General features: G+C 41.1%; 1 protein-coding gene across 1 annotated transcript in view; it reads right to left on the bottom strand.

Moving 5' to 3' along the window:
* Nucleotides 1-1,889: 1,889 nt before the first annotated feature.
* LOC124719793 (plasma membrane calcium-transporting ATPase 2-like) overlaps nt 1,890-22,041 on the bottom strand; it is a 570,459-nt gene continuing 550,307 nt past the window's right edge. The window contains exon 18 of the mRNA XM_047244989.1: nt 1,890-2,045. Coding sequence (XP_047100945.1) covers nt 1,890-2,045 — 156 coding nt within the window. The remainder of the gene's footprint in view (nt 2,046-22,041) is intronic.

Raw genomic sequence — 22,041 nt, 5'->3', positions numbered from 1 at the left:
CTAACTACAGTCAAACACGTCAACACACACACACACACACACACACACACACACACACACACACCTTGTACGCATTGTTAAAGATTCTATTGAGTAGAAGCAGTTGTCAAGCAAATACAATGATTTTGGTTTGTGCTTGAAGTTAATTTTGTTGTGTATTAAATTTTTACTTATAATTCATTTCAAATCACAATAAATGATAATTATTGTACGCAGTTTCAATGCTCTTGTCATCAGACAATTGTCATGTTGACAAAAATTGTACTTCATGTCTTCACAAAGCTGTGTCAGCTATTCTCACCTCCCTGTGTCATGTATAGTAAATCTGTGGAGCAGTGGATGCAATGTCATCAAGATGTTAATTAATATTTCTCTAATGACAACTGATTGAAATTGGTTTTAATATTTACTATTCCCCTCATAGATATGAACGTATAATTTGATGTACTGTAGGCAAATGAGCCTGACTGTTGTCCGCAGCAACCCAGTTCAGTAACGTGGACTCTGTTTGCCCACTCTCTGCTGCTGCGCATGCACAGTTCTCATCCCTTCGCTGCTCTGCCTCTATGCACGGAAGTGCCATCTTACGTGACGTGAGCTATAGTAGCAATGAAGTAATAAATTTATACGTCATGCATGATGTGACAGTTTTTGATGCATCTCATTGTTTATGATGCCATGTCCTCTAAACTGTGTTGTAAAATCATATAATGTTGCAGTTACATTCACTGATATACATGCATTGTGCCTGAAACATGTCGTGAATACAGTGAGGAATAAAGAAGTAATAAACTATAATGTCATGCCTAATGCAATACTTTTACTGCTTTACAAATACACTAAGTACACTTTTCACTTTATTTTTCATTTATATTCACTCACTGTATCATTTTGATTGCTCACATTTCACTTTTTGTTTTCATTCACTCACTGCATTACTTTTTCAGTTCCCATGATGGGTCTTGCTTTATATATCCCTATCAATGGGCGGTAGACCCACCAGTGGCGAATTGCAGAACGTACCAAAAAGGATTCAAATAGTCCACAATGTTCCACAACATTTTAGAGTGTTCTGGAATGTTCTGCAATGATCTGGAATGTTCCCAAACATTCTGGAATCTTCCCAAAGAATATCCTGGATCATTGTGGAACATTCAGTAATGTTGTGGAATGCTTTTGAATGTTCTCGAATACCCTCTGATGTTCTGGAATGTTCTAGAAATTTCTAGAGGGTGAAACTTCCCTGTCCTTATATCTTCAAACGCACACACTTGTGGTAAAAGTGAGAACCTTTATTGTGGCTGGGGGATAGAGGGCTACCATACTATGTAACTTCCCTAAACATGCTGGGACTCATTTCTGAGTTTTAGTGGCACGTATATTGTATGCTTATTTTTATAATATATACTGATTAGTTTTTTTTGTAGCCAATGTGCAGACTTATCAACTACTGACAGTGCTTTCATTTTCACCTTGTCTATACCGTACAGGTGTACTAAATGACAGCTCAAACAGAACTATCATCTTCACCTCCACAAAATCCTCAATAACAGAATCTGATGTTTGTGGTCTCCTAACGTAGCTTATTTTTGCTATACTCCAAGTGGTAACATTTTTTTGTTTGAAGGTTTGTTTATGAAATGCACAGCTGTGAGATTGGTTTCCTGTTTGTTTTTATGAGCTTAGTAGTTTGTGTAAGGGGCATATAGCAGTTGCTTATCAGTTTTTTAGCTGTTGATTGTGAAACTTCCTATATCAGTTTCTTACAACTTGCAGCATAATTCAATAAAACAACAAAAGTAGGAAATATACAAACTGTGATAACAGTCTTCCTCACTTACTGTCACATTTCCTCTGTGATGAGTACACAAAGGAGAAGTCCGGTTTACTTACAGTAGTGTCATTGCTGTTATCCTTGTAGGTATTGGGTTTATCAGTGCTCTCCATACTAACGCCCCAATACCAAAGAACAAACACCACATCCACTGGTCGAGTGACAGAGGGACTGTCGAAAATGCTACCGAGCCATAATGGACAATCGCAACCTGAAGACAGACAACATGGACTTTTCAGCCAGATCTATCTTTGTAACAATTGAGTAATCTGTGAAAGCTTTTCAATTTTCCTTCATTTTCTTGCTAATAAAAGTTCAAGTGACAATGAGCTCACTTGTTACTTTTTTTTATATTAAATCAGGATATCTAGAAGTTTCAAAATTTTCTCACTACCTCTTTTAGCACATTATTACCATTGTCTGGTGAGACACAAATATTTAAAAAAAAAGTTCTAACCAAAGCTAAAAATAATAACTCAATATACATGAGTGTGGATAATGACAAGCACAATTATGACCAATGTAAATACATTTTATTGCACAATATGAAAACTGAAAGTGACATTCATTTGCACAACCTTAAAATATGGTAGTGGAAGAGATGGGTTAGAGTGGGGTGAAGGGAGTCAGGTATAACATCAAGTGATAAGCAGTACACAATATATGATTAGAATTTTATGTTATGTGGCAATTAGGAATTTTAAAACATTTCCTCAATAACTATGAAAGTTATCATTGACTTACAAAACTAGGTGTAGCTGTATCACAAAATGTGATACATTTATAAGAAATCTCTGTGTTTGGGTTTGAATATTTTGACAACTTCTCTTCACGTTTTCAACAGGTGTCAAGGTCAATGTTTGCAATCTAATAAAACTGTGATTGGACATAATGTGTGGTGCTTTAGCATTTGTTACCCAGTGCTGTCAATGAATAAAACAGCTTGACAGAAATTTAGGGCCAACCAGCAGGCTAAATAAAACTGAGACAAATTATATAAGGATCAATCAAAAAGTTTGCATCTGAGGTCATTGCTGCAGTTTATAAGCAACGTACCACAACTTTGATGTGGGTATACAGGGTGAAAAGTATTTAAACTGACAAACTCTGGGAGGTTGTAAGGGACATCAAAACAAATATTTTTTCCTATGAGGAGTATTTAAACCAGTACAGGAAGATTTCTCTAGTGGCAAATTAATTAAACCAACAAACTCTTTCCCATTTTTTTATGACCAAGAGACAACATATTAACACAACCCAATTTCAATTACAGTAGATTTTCAAAAATACCTCCATCTACACGTAAACAAAAGGTTACACTGTTGGATCATGTTCTGTCTGACACGGGCAAAAACCCCAGGAGTATCCTGAACTGTTCCTGCTGCTGCTACTATCTGGGCATCCAGATCCTCTTCTGATGCAACAGCAGCTGTCTAAACAATGTTTCACATCTCTCCCCACACTAAAAAGTCCAGAGAGAACATATCTGAGGATCGAGCAGGCCATGATACAGAACCACCACTGCCAATCCACATTTATGGGAACTGTCAGTCAAGGAATTGACACACATGATGACTGAAATGTGCCGGTGCCCTGTCATGTTGGAACCACATGCGTTGTAGGGAGCGGGACGTCTTCCAGCAATTCTGGCAACGCTCTGGCGAGAAAATTATAATAGTACCTGCCATTTAATGGCTTAGGTAGCAGGTACGGCCCAATTAAACAGTTCCCAACAACACTGACCCACACATTAATGAAGAACCGCACTTGATGAGCGCTATTATCTGTGGCATGTGGGCTATCCTCATTCCAAACATGTAAATTGTGCATGTTGAAGACTCCGTCACGCCTGAACGTTGCTTCATCGGTAAACAACAGAGAGGATGGAAATGTAGGATGCATTTCACACTGTTCCAGGTACCACTGCAAAAACTGTGCTCTGGGTGGACAATCAACCAGTTATAGGTTGTGGACATGCTGTAAGTGAAATGGACGTAACAATTGCTCTCGAAGGACTGTTCTTACATTTGTCTGATTCATCCCCATGTTGCGTGGAATTGCACGAGTGCTGATTGAAGAATCTGGCTCCACATGCTGCAAAACAGCTCCCTCAGATTGCAGTGTTCTTACCGTGCGACGGCGTCCCTGTCCAGTTAATCTGCTAAGTGACCCGGTCTCACGCAGACGTTGGTACACAGCAACAAAGGTCGTATGATGCGGGATACAGCAATTAGGCTATTGTTTCTAGAATGAAATTTTCACTCTACAGTGGAGTGTACACTGATATGAAACTTCCTGGCAGATTAAAACTGTGTGCCAGACCGAGACTCAAACTCGGGACCTTTGCCTTTCGCGGGCAAGTGCTCTACTGACTGAGCTACCCAAGCACGACACACACCCCGTTCTCACAGCTTTAATTCCATCAGTACCTTGTCTCCTACCTTCCAAACTTCATAGAAGCTCTCCTGCGAACCTTGCAGAACTAGCACTCCAGGAAGAAAGGATATTGCAGAGACATGGCTTAGGCACAGCCTGGGGGATGTTTCTAGAATGAAATTTTCACTCTACAGCAGAGTGTGCGCTAATATGAAACTTCGGAGGAGAGCTTCGGTGAAGTTTGGAAGGAGTTAAAGCTGTGAGGATGGGGCGTGAGTCGTGCTTGGGTAGCGTAGTTGGTAGAGCACTTGCCCGCGAAAGGCAAAGGTCCCAAGTTCGAGTCTTGGTCTGGCACACAGTTTTAATCTGCCAGGAAGTTTCATATTAAGATATTGTTGTTGATAAACCCACTGTTCAGCTCATCTGTTGTGGTGCGCTACATAGTATGCACCAACCATATCAGTGTACGCACTCCAGGTGTATTGCTCCATTAGTAAACAGAGATGATGCACTGCTACACTGGTGGACAGCAGTTGCTTACAACTGAAGATTGTAATACACCCTCTAACAACTGAAGAATGTAATACAGCCTCCACCAGTTTAAATAATCCTCATAGGAAAAAATGACATTCGGGAAAAATATTTGTTTTGATGTCCCCTACAACCTTCCAGAGTTTGTCGGTTTAATTACTTTTCACCCTGTATAGGCACTGACATGTAGGCAATAAATCAGTATGGCAATTGTGTCTTTCTGACATGTATGCAGTAAATGCAAAAATGTGAACTGTGGCGATGTTATTACCAAATGTGTTTAAACAGCAACAATGCACTATTATTCTTTTGTTGCTTGTTGAAGCACAAACAGGCAGATGTACACTGGAGAATGGAAAATGTGTATGGGGCAGCATGTTTGTTGAAAATCACCACTGTGGAATGGTGTGCCATGTTCTGTGCTCATCGCAGTTTGACAGAGGATGCTGGTCGATCTTGGAGAGATTAGGAGTTATGCCAGCTCAAGTGCGAGCCACTCGGGCACCTGCCCTGTAGCCTTGACCTCTCCCTATGTTATTTACATGCCTTCAGTTCCTTTAAAAATGTCTTGAAGGATCAGTGATTCATGTTAAACAATGATGTGCAGCAGGCAGTTACGGACTCCTTCTCACAATAGGACACAATGTTTTGCCAAATGGGTATCTTCAAGCCGAAGCATAAATGGGAAGATTGTCTCAATGCTCATGGCAATTATGCTGAATGACATACTGATTCTGCTTCTGGATTGCAAAGCTTTCAAACTAAAACTTATGGTCACCCCTTCTAAACAAGGGATTATCTACTAGTGGGGAGAGAGCAACAATATAGTTTCTCATTTTATTCAGACAAATTTTGTGCTAGTAAAATAAAGCTTCTGTTTCAGTTACCTGAATTGTCTGCCACTATATTTCAGTTCCCTTATAAATTACACTGTCTTAGAAGTTTGGTGCCTCCATTAGGCAAGTACCTAGATTAAATTTACTTCACATGTTAAGGAGAACAACTGTCTACCATTTCTGGATGTGCCCATGCAAAATAAACCTGATGGCACTCTGGCACATGGAGGGTACAGGAAATCGGTGCACACAGACTTGTATCTTCCAGTGACTAGCTACCACCACTGATGATAGTGACAGTCCTATATGACAACACTGGTGCACATAACAAAGATCATATGTGATGACAGCTACTTACTGTGGATATGGACTGCCTTAAAACACTTTTGCTTTCAACCGCTACAAAAATAGGGAAATTAAGAAGGCACTGGGGGCACACAAATGCAATGACAGGAAGAAAGAAGCAGAAAACAATTAAAGAGAACATGAGATTGCTTTTCTGCTATATGTTAGTGCAGCTTTTGTTGTCTATCACATCCCATGCAAATATGGAAAACAGTACATTGAACAAATGCGCCAACATGTCTCCCTATGTTGCATTGAACGTATATGTAACAAAAGACTCAAGCAGATAAATAGATCTACATGGATAGTGCACAGTTTAATGGAAAAGCACATGTTTAGTTTTTTAAAAAAAGATGTCTGTAATCTGCATGTCAAATGATTTATAGGACATCATTATTAATGAGTGGTGATGAATCTTGTTAATTGAGGTAAGGGTTTTACCCTCAGAGCAGCTTGGTAACTGGCCTTTGAAACAAAAGGAAGGGAGATGTCGTCTGCATTGCATAATGCAGCAGTGGACACGAGTTGCCAGGGCCATTGCTAATCTGTTGTAGAGTGGACACTGTGAGATTTAAATGCCCATGGCTCTAAACTATATAAGGAGAGAGACTGTGATGCACTGGACTCTACCATTCGTCCCTCCAACACTACTTAAATCTCCTGGTTGAGTAGCAAAATACATGGAAACGTCAACTAAATCCAAGCCACCCCCTCTGGTCACACCACTTGGCGCTTCTAGCATCCAAATTCCCACCTCTCCACATGCAATGAACCCATCCCCCTGACTAACATAAGAGAGCATTTAGGCCCCCAATACAAAGCCCAATACAGATTAAAACTACCGAAATCATTAACAGGTGGCACTTGAGGTCTACATCCTTCCACCATTATCCTCACCTACAAATCCCTTGTCTGCCCCTATGCAAACTTTTTTCTGTTCTTGGTGCATCTCTGGATCCAACACATTAACTGCAAAAACAACTGCCAGCACTCAATATCCTATACACTAATCATCAATCAATGTACATTACTGAGCCACTGCATGTATACAACATATGTACATTCATGCCTTATCCATCCTCTCCTTCCAGAACTTCAAACGACTACCGTTACCCAATGATAAAATCCATCCCAAGATGTAACCCTCTTTCCAACCCTAGTCGCTACACCCCATCTCACACCATCCTTCCACCTTCCTCCCTCCCCTTCTTCTGACTGTAATGTGGCAGAATGCAACAATACATTACAACACATTGATGAAACATAAACTGAAATCTGATACCTCTTCACATCACTATGTCTGCATATATCATCTAACCTCCATGTTTTGTACTTGTTTTGTACTTGCATCACTGATATAAAGCGGTCACTTTGGGATGTAATTAGTCAACCTACTATGTGGTTTAAAAAAAAAATAATTGTGATATATTTCAAATAATAGTGCAAAAAGTAGTATATGTATCAAATAAAACGTAACACAATTACACCAAAGACATGCTATGAACATAAAAATTTACATAACACTGAAGTAATTAGTATTTTTAAGTTAAGCACTATTTGGGCATGGAGGTCTTATATTTATGTAAGGTAGTAAGTGTAATTCTGTTACACTATTATTATATACAAACTTCACAGAAAAACAAATCTGTATTAACCAACAAGCTATCCAGAATTGTAAAAGCTCAGTTGTAATTTTTCAGCATTTAGTATAAAACAATATGTGGATTCAACTCTGATTACTGTAAAATTATAAAAGAAGTATGCTGGTGGCCATACGTGCTTCATTGTTGAAACAGATTTTGTGGTGTCAATACTGTGTCATGTGATGCTTGAAATACGTTTTAAAGTAACATTCTGCATTTTGAGTATATCATTTCATAGTCACAAATTGCCTGACAATCCAAGAAAAAGAACAGTTAATATTTCCAATAGAGGAACTTTAAAAGTTACTGAATTACACTAACCATTGTCCATCGACCAACACCCATTTAGGTAGTGAAGTGCACCAATTCAACCTGCTAATATTTCAGTTTGGTTGGAGGAGCTGTGATCTGCTGAAAATGTAAGGTCAGATGTGCTAAACAACTTCTAAATTTCAGGTATGCATTATGGGTAAAAAAGTAATCTGAACAAAATTATAAAAATGTAAGACACTACCAACATTATTGGGTGAGAATGAAACCACATGGATGGATAAGTAATGTGACAAAGCAAATGACTGGAATCAATTGTGTGGAACATTGTCATTGTGGACATTATTACAACAATTTATTTAAACAACTCAGGAAGATTTTAGGTGAGAAACATGATTAACAAAGTAGTGATTGTGATAAAATTATGGCTGAAACCAGTAAAGACTTGGGTAGCAGAATTGAGGCATCAAAAAGTGAACTAAGGAAAGACTTGGGCAATAGACCTGACATTTCTAATAATATATTTATAGAATTAAGAAATAAATTTTAAATTTAAATAATGGTGTTAACACCTTAGAATTTAGGAAAAGAACTTGCTGTTGAACCACTATGCAAACAATCAGATGCACAAGGTAGTTTAGTCAAAAATAATATTGTAAAGGTAGAGCCATATATATTTGTTTGTCTCTGTATCATGAAGGATTGGCACGTCTGAGGAGTTGCATGTGAGTTTGCAGAGTGTGTAAAAATGGGGCATTTTTCCTAACATATAGACTGGAAAGGGGAGAGCACAAGAAAAATTTGCCTGGTACTTTCAGTTGCGCTCCACAGGCTAATTAAGCAGAGGAACAGCCTAAGTCTTCTTTAATTACTCTGTGGAGGCCTAGAAGTACTAATGATATTGCTATCATCCAAAATTCTGCATGGCCAGCCATCTACTGGCAGGGTGGTAGATTGTAGTTTGCATCTGCATAATCTCAAGAGCTCCTCGAACACTTGACATTCAAACTGTCTACCCCTGTCAGCAGTGATAATTTGAGGAATGCCAAACCTGGAGAACCAACTAGAGATCAACACATGGGAAACAGACACTGCAGAAATATCTGTTACAGGGACAGCCTCAGGCCACCTAATAAATCTATCTACCATGATACCAGCAAATGAAAGCTTTTTGAAGTGGGAAGAGGACATACAATATCCATGCGTATGAGAGGAGGTCGAAAAGTTTCTAGTCTAATAAATAAAGAATGACAGAAATTTCATAATACCAATTTATTTTTCAATATAATACCCTTGTACAATAATACACTTGGGGGCACACTAAGGTAACTTCTGCAAACCATTCAAATAAAAGGTCTTCGATTTTGAGTCCAACAAAGCATTCACAGCAGCAATCACTGCATCATCATTGTCAAATTGTCATCATTTGAGGTCTTTTTTTAGGTTTGGAAAAAGAAAAAAGTCTGATGGAGACAAATCAGGTAAATACGGCAGATGATATAACAATTCAAGCTCACAGTCACGCAAAGTTTCCAGTGTTCGAAGGCTTTTTGCGCCGATGCATTGTTCTGATGCAGAAGATATCCATGAGCCAATTTTTCGTGCAATTTTTTCTTTACCTCTTCTCTCAAACAGTGCAAGAAGGCACAATAGTATGATGCATTAATAGTTACTCTCTTTTGCAAGTAGCCCACAATAATTATTACCCCTTCAGCATCCCAGAAGATTGATGCTATCACCTTGCCAGCTGATTTTTGAGTCTAAAATTTTTTTGGGTAGGGGATGAAGGATGTTTTCATTGTTGTGACTGTTGTTTTGTCTCAGGATCAAAGTGGTGCACCCACATTTCACCAAAGTCACATACATTGCAAGAAAGCCATCTCCATCCACTTCAAATTGGTGAACAATTTCTTCACAACACTTTTTTCACAACACTGCACACACTCCTGTCTCTGATCTGCATTCATGTCTTTCGGGACCCACGGAGATGAAACTTTCTGCATTCCCAACATATATATCCACAATACTGTCATGAACATGCCCAAGGGAGATTCCAAATGTCATTTAAATGTGCTGCAGTATTGTTCAATGATCCTGGAAAATCATATCTTGAATTGCAGTCACTGTTTCATTAGTGGCAACGGTGACAGGCTTTCTGCTCCTCGGCACATCTTCCCATGTGTTCTTCCATGTTTGAAGTTGGACATCCAGTTTTTCACTGCTGCGTAAGATAGAGCACTGTCCTTACATGTATTCTGCACATCCTCTGCAATTTCCTTGGGTGTCATTCCCTTCAAATGAAGATATTTTATCACAGCACAGTTCTTGATTCTCTCGATTTTCGCAATTTTGCTTAAACTATGGTATACAATGCAACCTTGTGGGAAAACTAATGAAGATGGAGCCGTAAAATTTGATTTGCATACCTACAAAGGGTCACCATAAAAGTTGATGGTGTTGTTTGTGGGAGAAGACATTATGGTAACTACCTTGGGCTATAAATGTTTTGACCACCCCTCGTAAGTGTGAGAATCTCCCTGAAGGTGACAGTGATGGGAAGTCATTCACTGGAGTAAAGTTATGGCAAGAGATTTTACAACTTTGACATCACATGCTACTTCAAGCTAATCGAGGTAATTTTTCTGTATTCCTGGCCAAACAACTGTGTTTGATATTAACTTAGCAGTAGCTCTTTTCCTCAGCTGTATGCTAGGTTGTAAAAGGTGTCAAACTCTGCACATTGCCACATTGCTAGGGTAAATGGACATAAGTTGTATCCCGAAGTGTCACACCAAATCCCTTGTCTCACGTTGTGCAGTGGCAGGCACTCAAGGCACAGGCCTGCCATTGCAGTATTGGCCCGGCAGTGCTGAAGGACACACTCTATATCTCGTTCTGCTGCTACGTCAGACCAGTTACTGATGGGAAATGTCACACAGTAGTGAGACAAGCAGTCGGCTGTGACATTATCCTGTCCTGCAATGTTTTGCACGTCTGTCAACAATTGGGCAATGAACTCTGCTTGGCGAATTGGATGTGGTGAGTTGAGGTCAATAACACTTTGAAATATGGAAGTCAGAGGTTTATGATCTGTGAAAATTGTGAATACTTGTCCCTCTACTATCCATTTCATAATGATTGACCCCTGACTTTGAGCTTGTATTCTGGTAACATTGCATTACAAACATCGATATGTTACACCTTGCCAGAATTGTGGATATGTCACTTTCATTCAGTGTATGAATAATACATCTCAGTTGAAATGGGGGTGACATACATGGTAATATTTAAGAGAAATAATGCTTTTTTTAGCTTTTTTCAGGGAGTGTCACATTTAAGGATGCCTAAAAATCAGACTGTAAAAAAATTCCTTTCAACAGTTTAAAGATCTCATCCTATTTACAGACAGATTTTTGGTATTTTCTGATTACTCATTTCATTGCAATAATGTCAGATGCAAGATGCTGTGATTGAAGTTACTGTTGTAGCTATTGTGTCGGTGAGGGCACTGTTGTTAAGCTTGAATTTTGTTGGTTACATTATATGTCTTAGCTAATAAATACTCCTTGTGTTTGTTAATTAAGTGTTCACAAAGCAATTGTCTTAGTAGCTGCAATATATGCGAGTCTGTTAGTTGTCAAACCAGCATGCTGCCACTGTTGTAATGTATCATAAGCACCAGTTCATTGGCAAAGAACGGAAACTGTAGTTGCATTCCAGTATGGCACTGGTGCATTCAGTTTTTGTTGAGAGTAGAAGGGAATAATATGGGAAACTGAAAATAAATGGTCGACATGCAAGCAGCTCACATTAAATGTACAGTTGTATAGCACATTTCAACAGGAAATGGAAAAGCCAATTAGCTCAAATAAATTTTGCAGTAAAGAATGATGACTGAAATCAAACCTATCTTAATCACTTTTGCTGCTGGCTAAGGTCTTGCTGCTGCTACTGCAGCTGTCTACTTGGATCAGCAACAGTTCTAGTGATATGCCAGGACAGTGGGCTCTTTGCGCATACCTGATTTCAAGTTTGTGTACATGAGTCACTGAATTCCTCCAGGTATTGCTGTACCCTGAAGTGCAGTCATGCATGTACCAGTAGGCCAGCTATGGTAAATTCCTCATATGACGTGGCATTACATGGAAGCTCTACATTGCTGCTTTCCACCCATTCAATAATAGAATTCTTTCTCTATTTTGTAGACAGATTTTGCAATACTGTATTTATCACTGTGTTGTGATATGGAGCCTGATCTGAAACAATCAGAGATCAGTTTGTGATTTTTTGGAATGCTTCTAAACCAGTTTTTTTAGAGTCTGGCATTTATTTCAAAATGATGATCTGCACCTACTTTTTGTGCAATAAATCATAAGCCTGCATTTTGTACAAACCCACTTGTTTCCCAATGTGGCACATTATAATTATTTTTCTAGAACCGGATGGTGTTTGAAATCCTCCTTTCCAGCCATTCTACTCTTGAACACTTCCTCTGTGATAATCACATGCATTTTCTGATACATAAGGCATTTTTTCATTCCTGCCAACCAAACGTTTTGTAACGATTTACACCACACCTACCCTCATCAATGTAATAAGTAGTCCATCCATTGTAGCATCAGTGTATTATTTCCTGCAAGACCTCATCTACTTTTTTTTGCTACTTGGTTATTTTCAATCAGCACATAGATGTTTTTTTATATTTTTTTTATATTGAAGCCAATTTTTGAATAGCAAGCCAAAGGGTTGTTTCATTCCTATCAGGAAAATCTTCCACCTTAGTCTTCAGCTTTTACAATATGGCTGCCACTGTTGGAAACTGCTTTTCCACTCAGAAGTTGTGGATTTTTCTTCTTATGACTCTTTTTTTTGGTGATACAAGACACGAAGTTTCCCTATATTTTCTTGAAATTTGTTTCACTGTACTTCCACTAATACCGAGACATTCAAAAGTTCTCTTTAACTAAAAACTAAACTCCATCCAAACAGGCCTCAGAAGGCCCAACAGTACTGACTGACCACTGTGTCATCCTCTGCCGACAGGCGTCACTGGATACGGATGTGGAGGAGCATGTGGTCAGCACACCGACCTCCCTGCTGTTTGTCAGTTAACGAGACTGGAGCTGCTACTTCTCAATCAAGTAGCTCCTCAATTTGCCTCACAAAGGCTGAGTGCACCCTGCTTGCCAGCAGCGTTCTGAAGACTGGACAGCCACCCACCCAAGTGCTAGCCAAGCCCGACAGCACTTAAGTTCGGTGATCTGACAAGAACCGGTGTTACCACTGAGACAATGCCGTTGGCTAGAAGTTCTCTTTGTTGGCTATGACATAGAATTGCTCACAGCTCATTCTTTTTGGCCTCACCACAAAGTAAGCATGTGCACTGATCACCATAGAATTTTCAGAGCTCCGTAAATGATGCATGGGTTCACAAAAGTACAAGGCAACAAATTGTGTCATGAGCACTGCCTCACACAAATACACAACAACAAATGGGAGCACAATTGTTTTGTATCTGATGGGAAGCCTTGCTGTAAACACTGCAACAATGAAAAATGAAGTGGAAATACTGTTCAGAGGTCTGCCAACATAGCACATGTGAGCATGCAGCACATAGAAATGCAAAAGCAAATAAATTAAAGATGTGATATTAGCACTTTATGTAGATTTATGTGCATAAAAACATAACAGCTGTGAAAGGCAACAACAGAGCTTGCATATATGCTTTTCATCTTGTTAATATGTATCATCATTAGGCAAATTGCAGCAATCTACACCCACCATTATTAGGAAAAAACTATTGATTGGAAAGCAATGACAATTTGACTGGAAGTTGAGTATGATCGTATTTTTAAAATGTAGAAAAGAAATTATTCTCCTAATTGTGGTTTGACTTCTATGACTTCCCAAATTTGACATTCACTAAAAAAAAGGGTCAAAAAAGCACACTTTCTCTTAAATATTACCATGCATGCCTTTTTTTGTCTTTCAGAGCCAGAGGTATTTGTGACAATACCTTAGCATAGTCAACAACAGTGAAATAGCAAGCACCATCTATATTACCTTTAAAGTCAACTGTGTGAGGCACAAGATGCCGGTCAGGAAAAGCGCAGGCGCTGAAATCCCCACAGTCTACACAGATTCTCTATGATCCATTTTTCTTCTTTACCATCTGCAATGGGGCCACCCACACACTGTTTGATCTTGATGTGGCTCCACCAGTAATCACGTTATTGAATTCCTATTTCTCTGTAGAAAATATATCGGAAGGCAAGTATAGAGGACTGAAAGCTACCGGCTGACCTGGTGTTGTCCTCATAAAATGTTGAGTAGAATGACCTCTGTACCTCTTAGCCAACACTGGATCTGTTAGTACAGGAAACTCACACAGCAGCTGTTGGCCAAGATCATTGCTTGACACAAAGTTGGCCTTGGAGAAGGAAGAGGGGGGAAGAAGTTTGGCCACCCTCTGGCAACACTGCAGCGCAGCACAGGTGCCACAGTTGTTCACGCTTGCTGCTCTTTTTGCGATATGGAAATTTTCATTTGTAGTTTAGCATATTCATCTTGTAATTCACAAGCAGTTGATCCTTTCACAGAATGCAGTCCTTGTATTTCAGAAATTTTTCTTCATGTACCTTGCAGGTCTCTCTCAACTCCAAACGTTTCCGGTTGTTTTGTGCAAATAGGTGTCCAGTGTCTTCTCTTGTAATGCACTTGTGTGCACTCTGCATCATACAGCAGTGTACACAGCTTTGTATAATCAATGAGGAAGAGGGGGCTCGTTCAGAAATCTTCACACGACAGATAGAGGTGGAGTCGTGCAGTATGCGCTCTGATGCTGTAGTGAGTTCAAGAGAGAGAGGTCTTTGCACTATGCATCGAAGCACTAAATATGGCACAATTGAAAAATGTCAGAGAAAATTTGCTCCTAAAACTGGCCCAGTCTCTTCAGCGATACAAATGTCCACGTATGGCGGAAGTTGTAATCTAATCATAGAGTTAGTGTTTTCTTCCCATATGTTCAGATTGCAGAATTTTTGGCAGCTGTGAGAAAAGGAATATCTTCAAATTTTGCCAGAATCAATTGGTATTCTTGGATAAACACTGATGACTAAACCAGTGTCAACTGGGGAAGGTGGACCAGACTTTCTCTCTTTGATGAATAAAGTGGAATCTGTAACAGCTGAAACCTTTGCATTCTTTCTGTCTTTTAGGCACTGTGAAAAATCCTGACAAGTGTGCAAGCCTACAGGCACCAGTCACCCTTTTTGGGTATGTGCTGGGGCTTGTGCACTGCCTCACTGCATTAGCAAAACACTTCTGGTACCAAAACCAGTTTCTACGTTGCCGGTTGTTCTCGCTTCAAACCCCATCGTTGTCGATATGCCTTTTTAGCCTAGAATTTAGTCTGGCTACTTCATTCAACTGCTCATGGGTCTTGTGTCTATGCTGCTGTAATGCATGTGTCGGGGGTCCCTGTTGTAGCTGTGGTCACCATGTGCAGCCATAACCTCATTCACGGTGGCACAAGTTGTATTATCCATGCACACAATTGTAACAGCATCCACTTTGCATGAAAATTCATCAAAGGAGAGATCTGTACAAGCACAAAGAATGGACGTCATGTTTCGTGGCAGTCTTCAAAGCCAGAAAATTTTTAGAGACTATTCTGATAGCAGTTCATTACCTGCCATTGCATGTAACAAGTGAAGCACTTGGGATGGGGAATTGCTGACACATGTTTTATACTCAATAATTTTTTGTAACCTTGATTCTGGTGGTAGCATAAAATGCTGGAGTAGTTTTTTTTAAACACAGCATAAGATTGTCGGCATAAAACATCACATAACTGTTCGATCACATTTAACTCCAACTGTGAGATAATCAATGTAAACTGTTACATATCAGATATGAGTCCATGTAACCATAAAATGATCTCCACAAGTATTAAGTATTACCCAAAACTGCACCCTGGTAGGCCGGAAAGGTGCAATGCTTATGTTGTAATTCTTGTTGCCATTAACTGATCCTGTGCTGACACTCAGAGCAGTTGTTTGTAGCATACTGTTGCTGGTAGATGGCGGACTGCAGCACTCTGTCTTCACGGCCGTTGTGTTGGAATCCACTGTGCTGTGTGCACAGTTGGACATGTTATGTACTGTTCAGTACGAGTTCATCACTTTAGGGGAATTCTGCATCCACTTGTAATACACACAACTATAATAATAGACAATACTTTATTGAATTTAGTCTCAATACATGGAATACTCATCCATACACCCAATAGAAATTTCAACAACATAGTGATTACCAAAGAACATAAAAACATAGGTCGCATTGTTCAATGCAAAGATAAATTTAGTTTTTATATCACAGTTATTCATGAATCAATGATTGCCCTCACTCCATATCGATTGTTCACTTTAGTCCGACATGCAAAAAACTAATATAACGACAAAAACAGTTTTGAAAATACACTCCTGGAAATGGAAAAAAGAACACATTGACACTGGTGTGTCAGACCCACCATACTTGCTCCGGACACTGCGAGAGGGCTGTACAAGCAATGATCACACGCACGGCACAGCGGACACACCAGGAACCGCGGTGTTGGCCGTCGAATGGCGCTAGCTGCGCAGCATTTGTGCACCGCCACCGTCAGTGTCAGCCAGTTTGCTGTGGCATACGGAGCTCCATCGCAGTCTTTAACACTGGTAGGATGCCGCGACAGCGTGGACGTGAACCGTAAGTGCAGTTGACGGACTTTGAGTGAGGGCGTATAGTGGGCATGCGGGAGGCCGGGTGGACGTACTGCCGAATTGCTCAACACGTGGGGCGTGAGGTCTCCACAGTACATCGATGTTGTCGCCAGTGGTCGGCGGAAGGTGCACGTGCCCGTCGACCTGGGACCGGACCGCAGCGATGCACGGATGCACGCCAAGACCGTAGGATCCTACGCAGTGCCGTAGGGGACCGCACCGCCACTTCCCAGCAAATTAGGGACACTGTTGCTCCTGGGGTATCGGCGAGGACCATTCGCAACCGTCTCCATGAAGCTGGGCTACGGTCCCGCACACCGTTAGGCCGTCTTCCGCTCACGCCCCAACATCGTGCAGCCCGCCTCCAGTGGTGTCGCGACAGGCGTGAATGGAGGGACGAATGGAGACGTGTCGTCTTCAGCGATGAGAGTCGCTTCTGCCTTGGTGCCAATGATGGTCGTATGCGTGTTTGGTGCCGTGCAGGTGAGCGCCACAATCAGGACTGCATACGACCAAGGCACACAGGGCCAACACCCGGCATCATGGTGTGGGGAGCGATCTCCTACACTGGCCGTACACCACTGGTGATGGTCGAGGGGACACTGAATAGTGCACGGTACATCCAAACCGTCATCGAACCCATCGTTCTACCATTCCTAGACCGGCAAGGGAACTTGCTGTTCCAACAGGACAATGCACGTCCGCATGTATCTCGTGCCACCCAACGTGCTCTAGAAGGTGTAATTCAACTACCCTGGCCAGCAAGATCTCCGGATCTGTCCCCCATTGAGCATGTTTGGGACTGGATGAAGCGTCGTCTCACGCGGTCTGCACGTCCAGCACGAACGCTGGTCCAACTGAGGCGCCAGGTGGAAATGGCATGGCAAGCCGTTCCACAGGACTACATCCAGCATCTCTACGATCGTCTCCATGGGAGAATAGCAGCCTGCATTGCTGCGAAAGGTGGATATACACTGTACTAGTGCCGACATTGTGCATGCTCTGTTGCCTGTGTCTATGTGCCTGTGGTTCTGTCAGTGTGATCATGTGATGTATCTGACCCCAGGAATGTGTCAATAAAGTTTCCCCCTCCTGGGACAATGAATTCACGGTGTTCTTATTTCAATTTCCAGGAGTGTATAATAATGTAATTGTATCTAAAAACAAAGATGATGTAACTTACCAAACGAAAGCATTGGTATGTTGATAGAGATACTAACAAACACAAACACACACACAAAATTCAAGCTTTTGCAACACATGGTTGCTTCATCAGGAAAGAGGAAAGGAGAGGGAAAGACGAAAGGATGTGGGTTTTAAGGGAAAACAGTTCTGTCCTCTGTCACAGCGGGACCCACCTCCTCTTCCTCAAAATCACCCTCTCCAAACCTTCCAGGAATTTCTCACTTCCACCCTTGCCACTCAGTCCTTCTTGAAAAACCTTAATCCTACTCCCAACATCACCACAGCTGAAGCCCAGGCTATCCGTGATCTGAAGGCTGACCGATCCATCGTCATTCTTCCGGTGGACAAGGGTTCCATGACCGTGGTACTTGATCATCGGGAGTATGTGGCTGAGGGACTGCGTCAGCTTTCAGACAACACTACATACAAAGTTTGCCAAGGTAATCCTATTCCTGATGTCCAGGTGGAGCTTCAAGGAATCCTCAGAACCTTAAGTGCATTACAAAACCTTTCACCTGACTCCATCAACCTCCTGACCCCACCGACACCCCACACCCCTACCTTCTACCTACTTCCTAAAATTCACAAACCCAATCATCCCGGCCGTCCCGTTGTAGCTGGTTACCAAGCCCCCACAGAACGTATCTGTGCCTACGTAGATCAACACCTTCAACCCATTACATGGAGTCTTCATAAAAGACACCAACCACTTTCTCGAATGCCTGGAATCCTTACCCAATCTGTTACCCCCAGAAACCATCCTTGTAACCATTGATGCCATTTCCTTATACACAAATATTCCGAATGTCCAGGGCCTCGCTGCAATGGAGCACTTCCTTTCACGCCGATTACTTGCCACCCTACCTAAAACCTCTTTCCTCATTACCTTAGCCAGCTTCATCCTGACTCACAACTTCTTCACTTTCGAAGGCCAGACATACCAACAATTAAAGGGAACAGCCATGGGTACCAGGATGGCCCCCTCGTACACCAACCTATTTATGGGTCGCTTAGAGGAAGCCTGTGGTCTAGGGGTAACGTCTTTGATTCATAATCAAAACGTCTTCAGTGCCGGGTTCGATCCCCACCACTGCCTAAATTTTGATAAATAATCAGCATTGGTGGCTGAAGACCTCCAGCATAAGAAGTCAGCCTCATTCTGCCAACGGCCTTGTCAAAGAGGGCGGAGGAGCGGATAGAGGTTCAGGGCACTCTCTTGTCCTAGGGGTGGGAAATTGCCCCTAAAGGCGGAAGAATCAGCAATGATCAAAGACATGAGGATGCAGAAGGCAATGGAAACCACTGCATTAAAGACACATAACGTGTATCCACAGGACATGTGGCCTGTAATTGAAGAAGTGTCATGATGATGTCTCCATTGGCAAAAGATTCCGGAATAGTCCCCCATTCAGATCTCTGGGAGGGGACTACCAAGGGGGAGGTTACCATGAGAAAAAGATTGAATAATCAAAAAAAGGATAACGTTCTACGAGTCGGGGCATGGAATGTCAGAAGCTTGAAAGTGGTAGGGAAACTAGAAAATCTGAAAAGGGAAATGCAGAGGCTCAATCTAGATATAGTAGGGGTCACTGAAGTGAAGTGGAAGGAAGACAAGGATTTCTGGTCAGATGAGTATCGGGTAATATCAACAGCAGCAGAAAATGGTATAACAGGTGTAGGATTCATTATGAATAGGAAGGTAGGGTAGAGGGTGTGTTACTGTGAACAGTTCAGTGACAAGGTTGTTCTAATCAGAATCGACAGCAGACCAACACCGACAACGATAGTTCAGGTATACATGCTGACGGTGCAAGCTAAAGATGAACAGATAGAGAAAATTGTATGAGGATATTGAAAGGGTAATGCAGTATGTAAAGGGGGACGAAAGTCTAATAGTCATGGGTGACTGGAATGCAGTTGTAGGGGAAGGAGTAGAAGAAAAGGTTACAGGAGAATATGGGCTTGGGACAAGGAATGAAAGAGGAGAAAGACTAATTTAGTTCTCTAACAAGTTTCAGCTAGTAATAGCGAATACCCTGTTCAAGAATCACAAGAGGAGGAGGTATACTTGGGAAAGGCCGAGAGATATGGGAAGATTTCAATTAGATTACATCATGGTCAGACAGAGATTCCGAAATCAGATACTGGATTGTAAGGCATACCCAGGAACAGATATAGACTCAGATCACAATATAGTAGTGATGAAGAGTAGGCTGAAGTTCAAGACATTAGACAGGAAGAATCAATATGCAAAGAAATGGGATACGGAAGTACTAAGAAATGACAAGATATGTTTGAATTTCTCTAACGCTATAGATACAGCAATAAGGAATAGCGCAGTAGGCAGTACAGTTGAAGAGGAATGGACAACTCTAAAAAGGGCCATCACAGAAGTTTGGAAGGAAAACATAGGTACAAAGAAGGTAGCTGCGAAGAAACCATGGGTAACGGAAGAAATACTTCAGTTGATTGATGAAAGGAGGAAGCACAAACATGTTCCGGTAAAATCAGGAATACAGAAATACAAGTCGCTGAGGAATGAAATAAATAGGAAGTGCAGGGAAGCTAAGATGAAATGGCTGCAGGAAAAATGTGAAGACATCGAAAAAGATATGATTGTCGGAAGGACAGACTAAGCATACAGGAAAGTCAAAACAACCTTTGGTGACATTAAAAGCAACGGTGGTAACATTAAGAGTGCAATGGGAATTCCACTGTTAAATGCAGAGGAGAGAGCGGATAGGTGGAAAGAATACATTGAAAGCCTCTATGAGGTTGAAGATTTGTCTGATGTGATAGAAGAAGAAACAGGAGTCGATTTAGAAGAGATAGGGGATCCAGTATTAGACTCGGAATATAAAAGAGCTTTGGAGGACTTACGGTCAAATAAGGCAGAACGGATAGATAACATTCCATCAGAATTTCTAAAATCATTGGGGGAAGTGGCAACAAAACGACTATTCACGTTGGTGTGTAGAATATATGAGTCTGGCGACATACCATCTGACTTTCAGAAAAGCATCATCCACACAATTCCGAAGACGGCAAGAGCTGATAAGTGCGAGAATTATCGCACAATCAGCTTTACAGTTCATGCATTGAAGCTGCTTACAAGAATAATATACAGAAGAATGGAAAAGAAAATTGAGAATGCGCTAGGTGACAATCAGTTTGGCTTTAGGAAAAGTAAAGGGACGAGAGAGGCAATTCTGACATTACGGCTAATAATGGAAGCAAGGCTAAAGAAAAATCAAGACACTTTCATAGGATTTGTCGACCTGGAAAAAGCGTTCGACAATATAAAATGGTGCAAGCTGTTCGAGATTCTGAAAAAAGTGGGGGTAAGCTATAGGGAGAGACGGGTCATATATAATATGTACAGCAACCAAGAGGGAATAATAAGAGTGGACGATCAAGAATGAAGTGCTCGTATTAAGAAGGGTGTAAGGCAAGGCTGTAGCCTTTCGCCCCTACTCTTCAATCTGTACATCGAGGAAGCAATGATGGAAATAAAAGATAGGTTCAGGAGTGGAATTAAAATACAAGGTGAAAGGATATCGATGATACGATTCGCTGATGACATTGCTATCCTGAGTGAAAGTGAAGAAGAATTAAATGATCTGCTGAACGGAATGAACAGTCTAATGAGTACACAGTACGGTTTGAGAGTAAATCGGAGAAAGACGAAGGTAATGAGAAGAAGTAGAAATGAGAACAGCGAGAAACTTAACATCAGGATTGATGGTCACGAAGTCAATGAAGTTAAGGAATTCTGCTACCTAGGCAGTAAAATAACCAATGACGGACAGAGCAAGGAGGACATCAAAAGCAGACTCACTATGGCAAAAAAGGCATTTCTGGCCAAGAGAAGTCTACTAATATCAAATACCGGCCTTAATTTGAGGAAGAAATTTCTGTGGATGTACGTCTGGAGTACAGCATTGTATGGTAGTGAAACAAGGAGTGTGGGAAAACCGGAACAGAAGAGAATCGAAGCATTTGAGATGTGGAGCTATAGACGAATGTTGAAAATTAGGTGGACTGATAAGGTAAGGAATGAGGAGGTTCTACGCAGAATCGGAGAGGAAAGGAATATGTGGAAAACACTGATAAGGAGAAGGGACAGGATGATAGGACATCTGCTAAGACATGAGTAAATGACTTCCATGGTATTAGAGGGAGCTGTAGAGGGCAAAAACTGTAGAGGAAGACAGATATTGGAATACGTCAAGCAAATAATTGAGGACGTAGGTTGCAAG

The sequence above is a fragment of the Schistocerca piceifrons genome, chromosome 11, assembly GCF_021461385.2.
Source record: "Schistocerca piceifrons isolate TAMUIC-IGC-003096 chromosome 11, iqSchPice1.1, whole genome shotgun sequence".
Taxonomy (NCBI): Eukaryota; Metazoa; Arthropoda; class Insecta; order Orthoptera; family Acrididae; genus Schistocerca; species Schistocerca piceifrons.
This window is presented reverse-complemented; position numbering and strand designations above follow the sequence as displayed.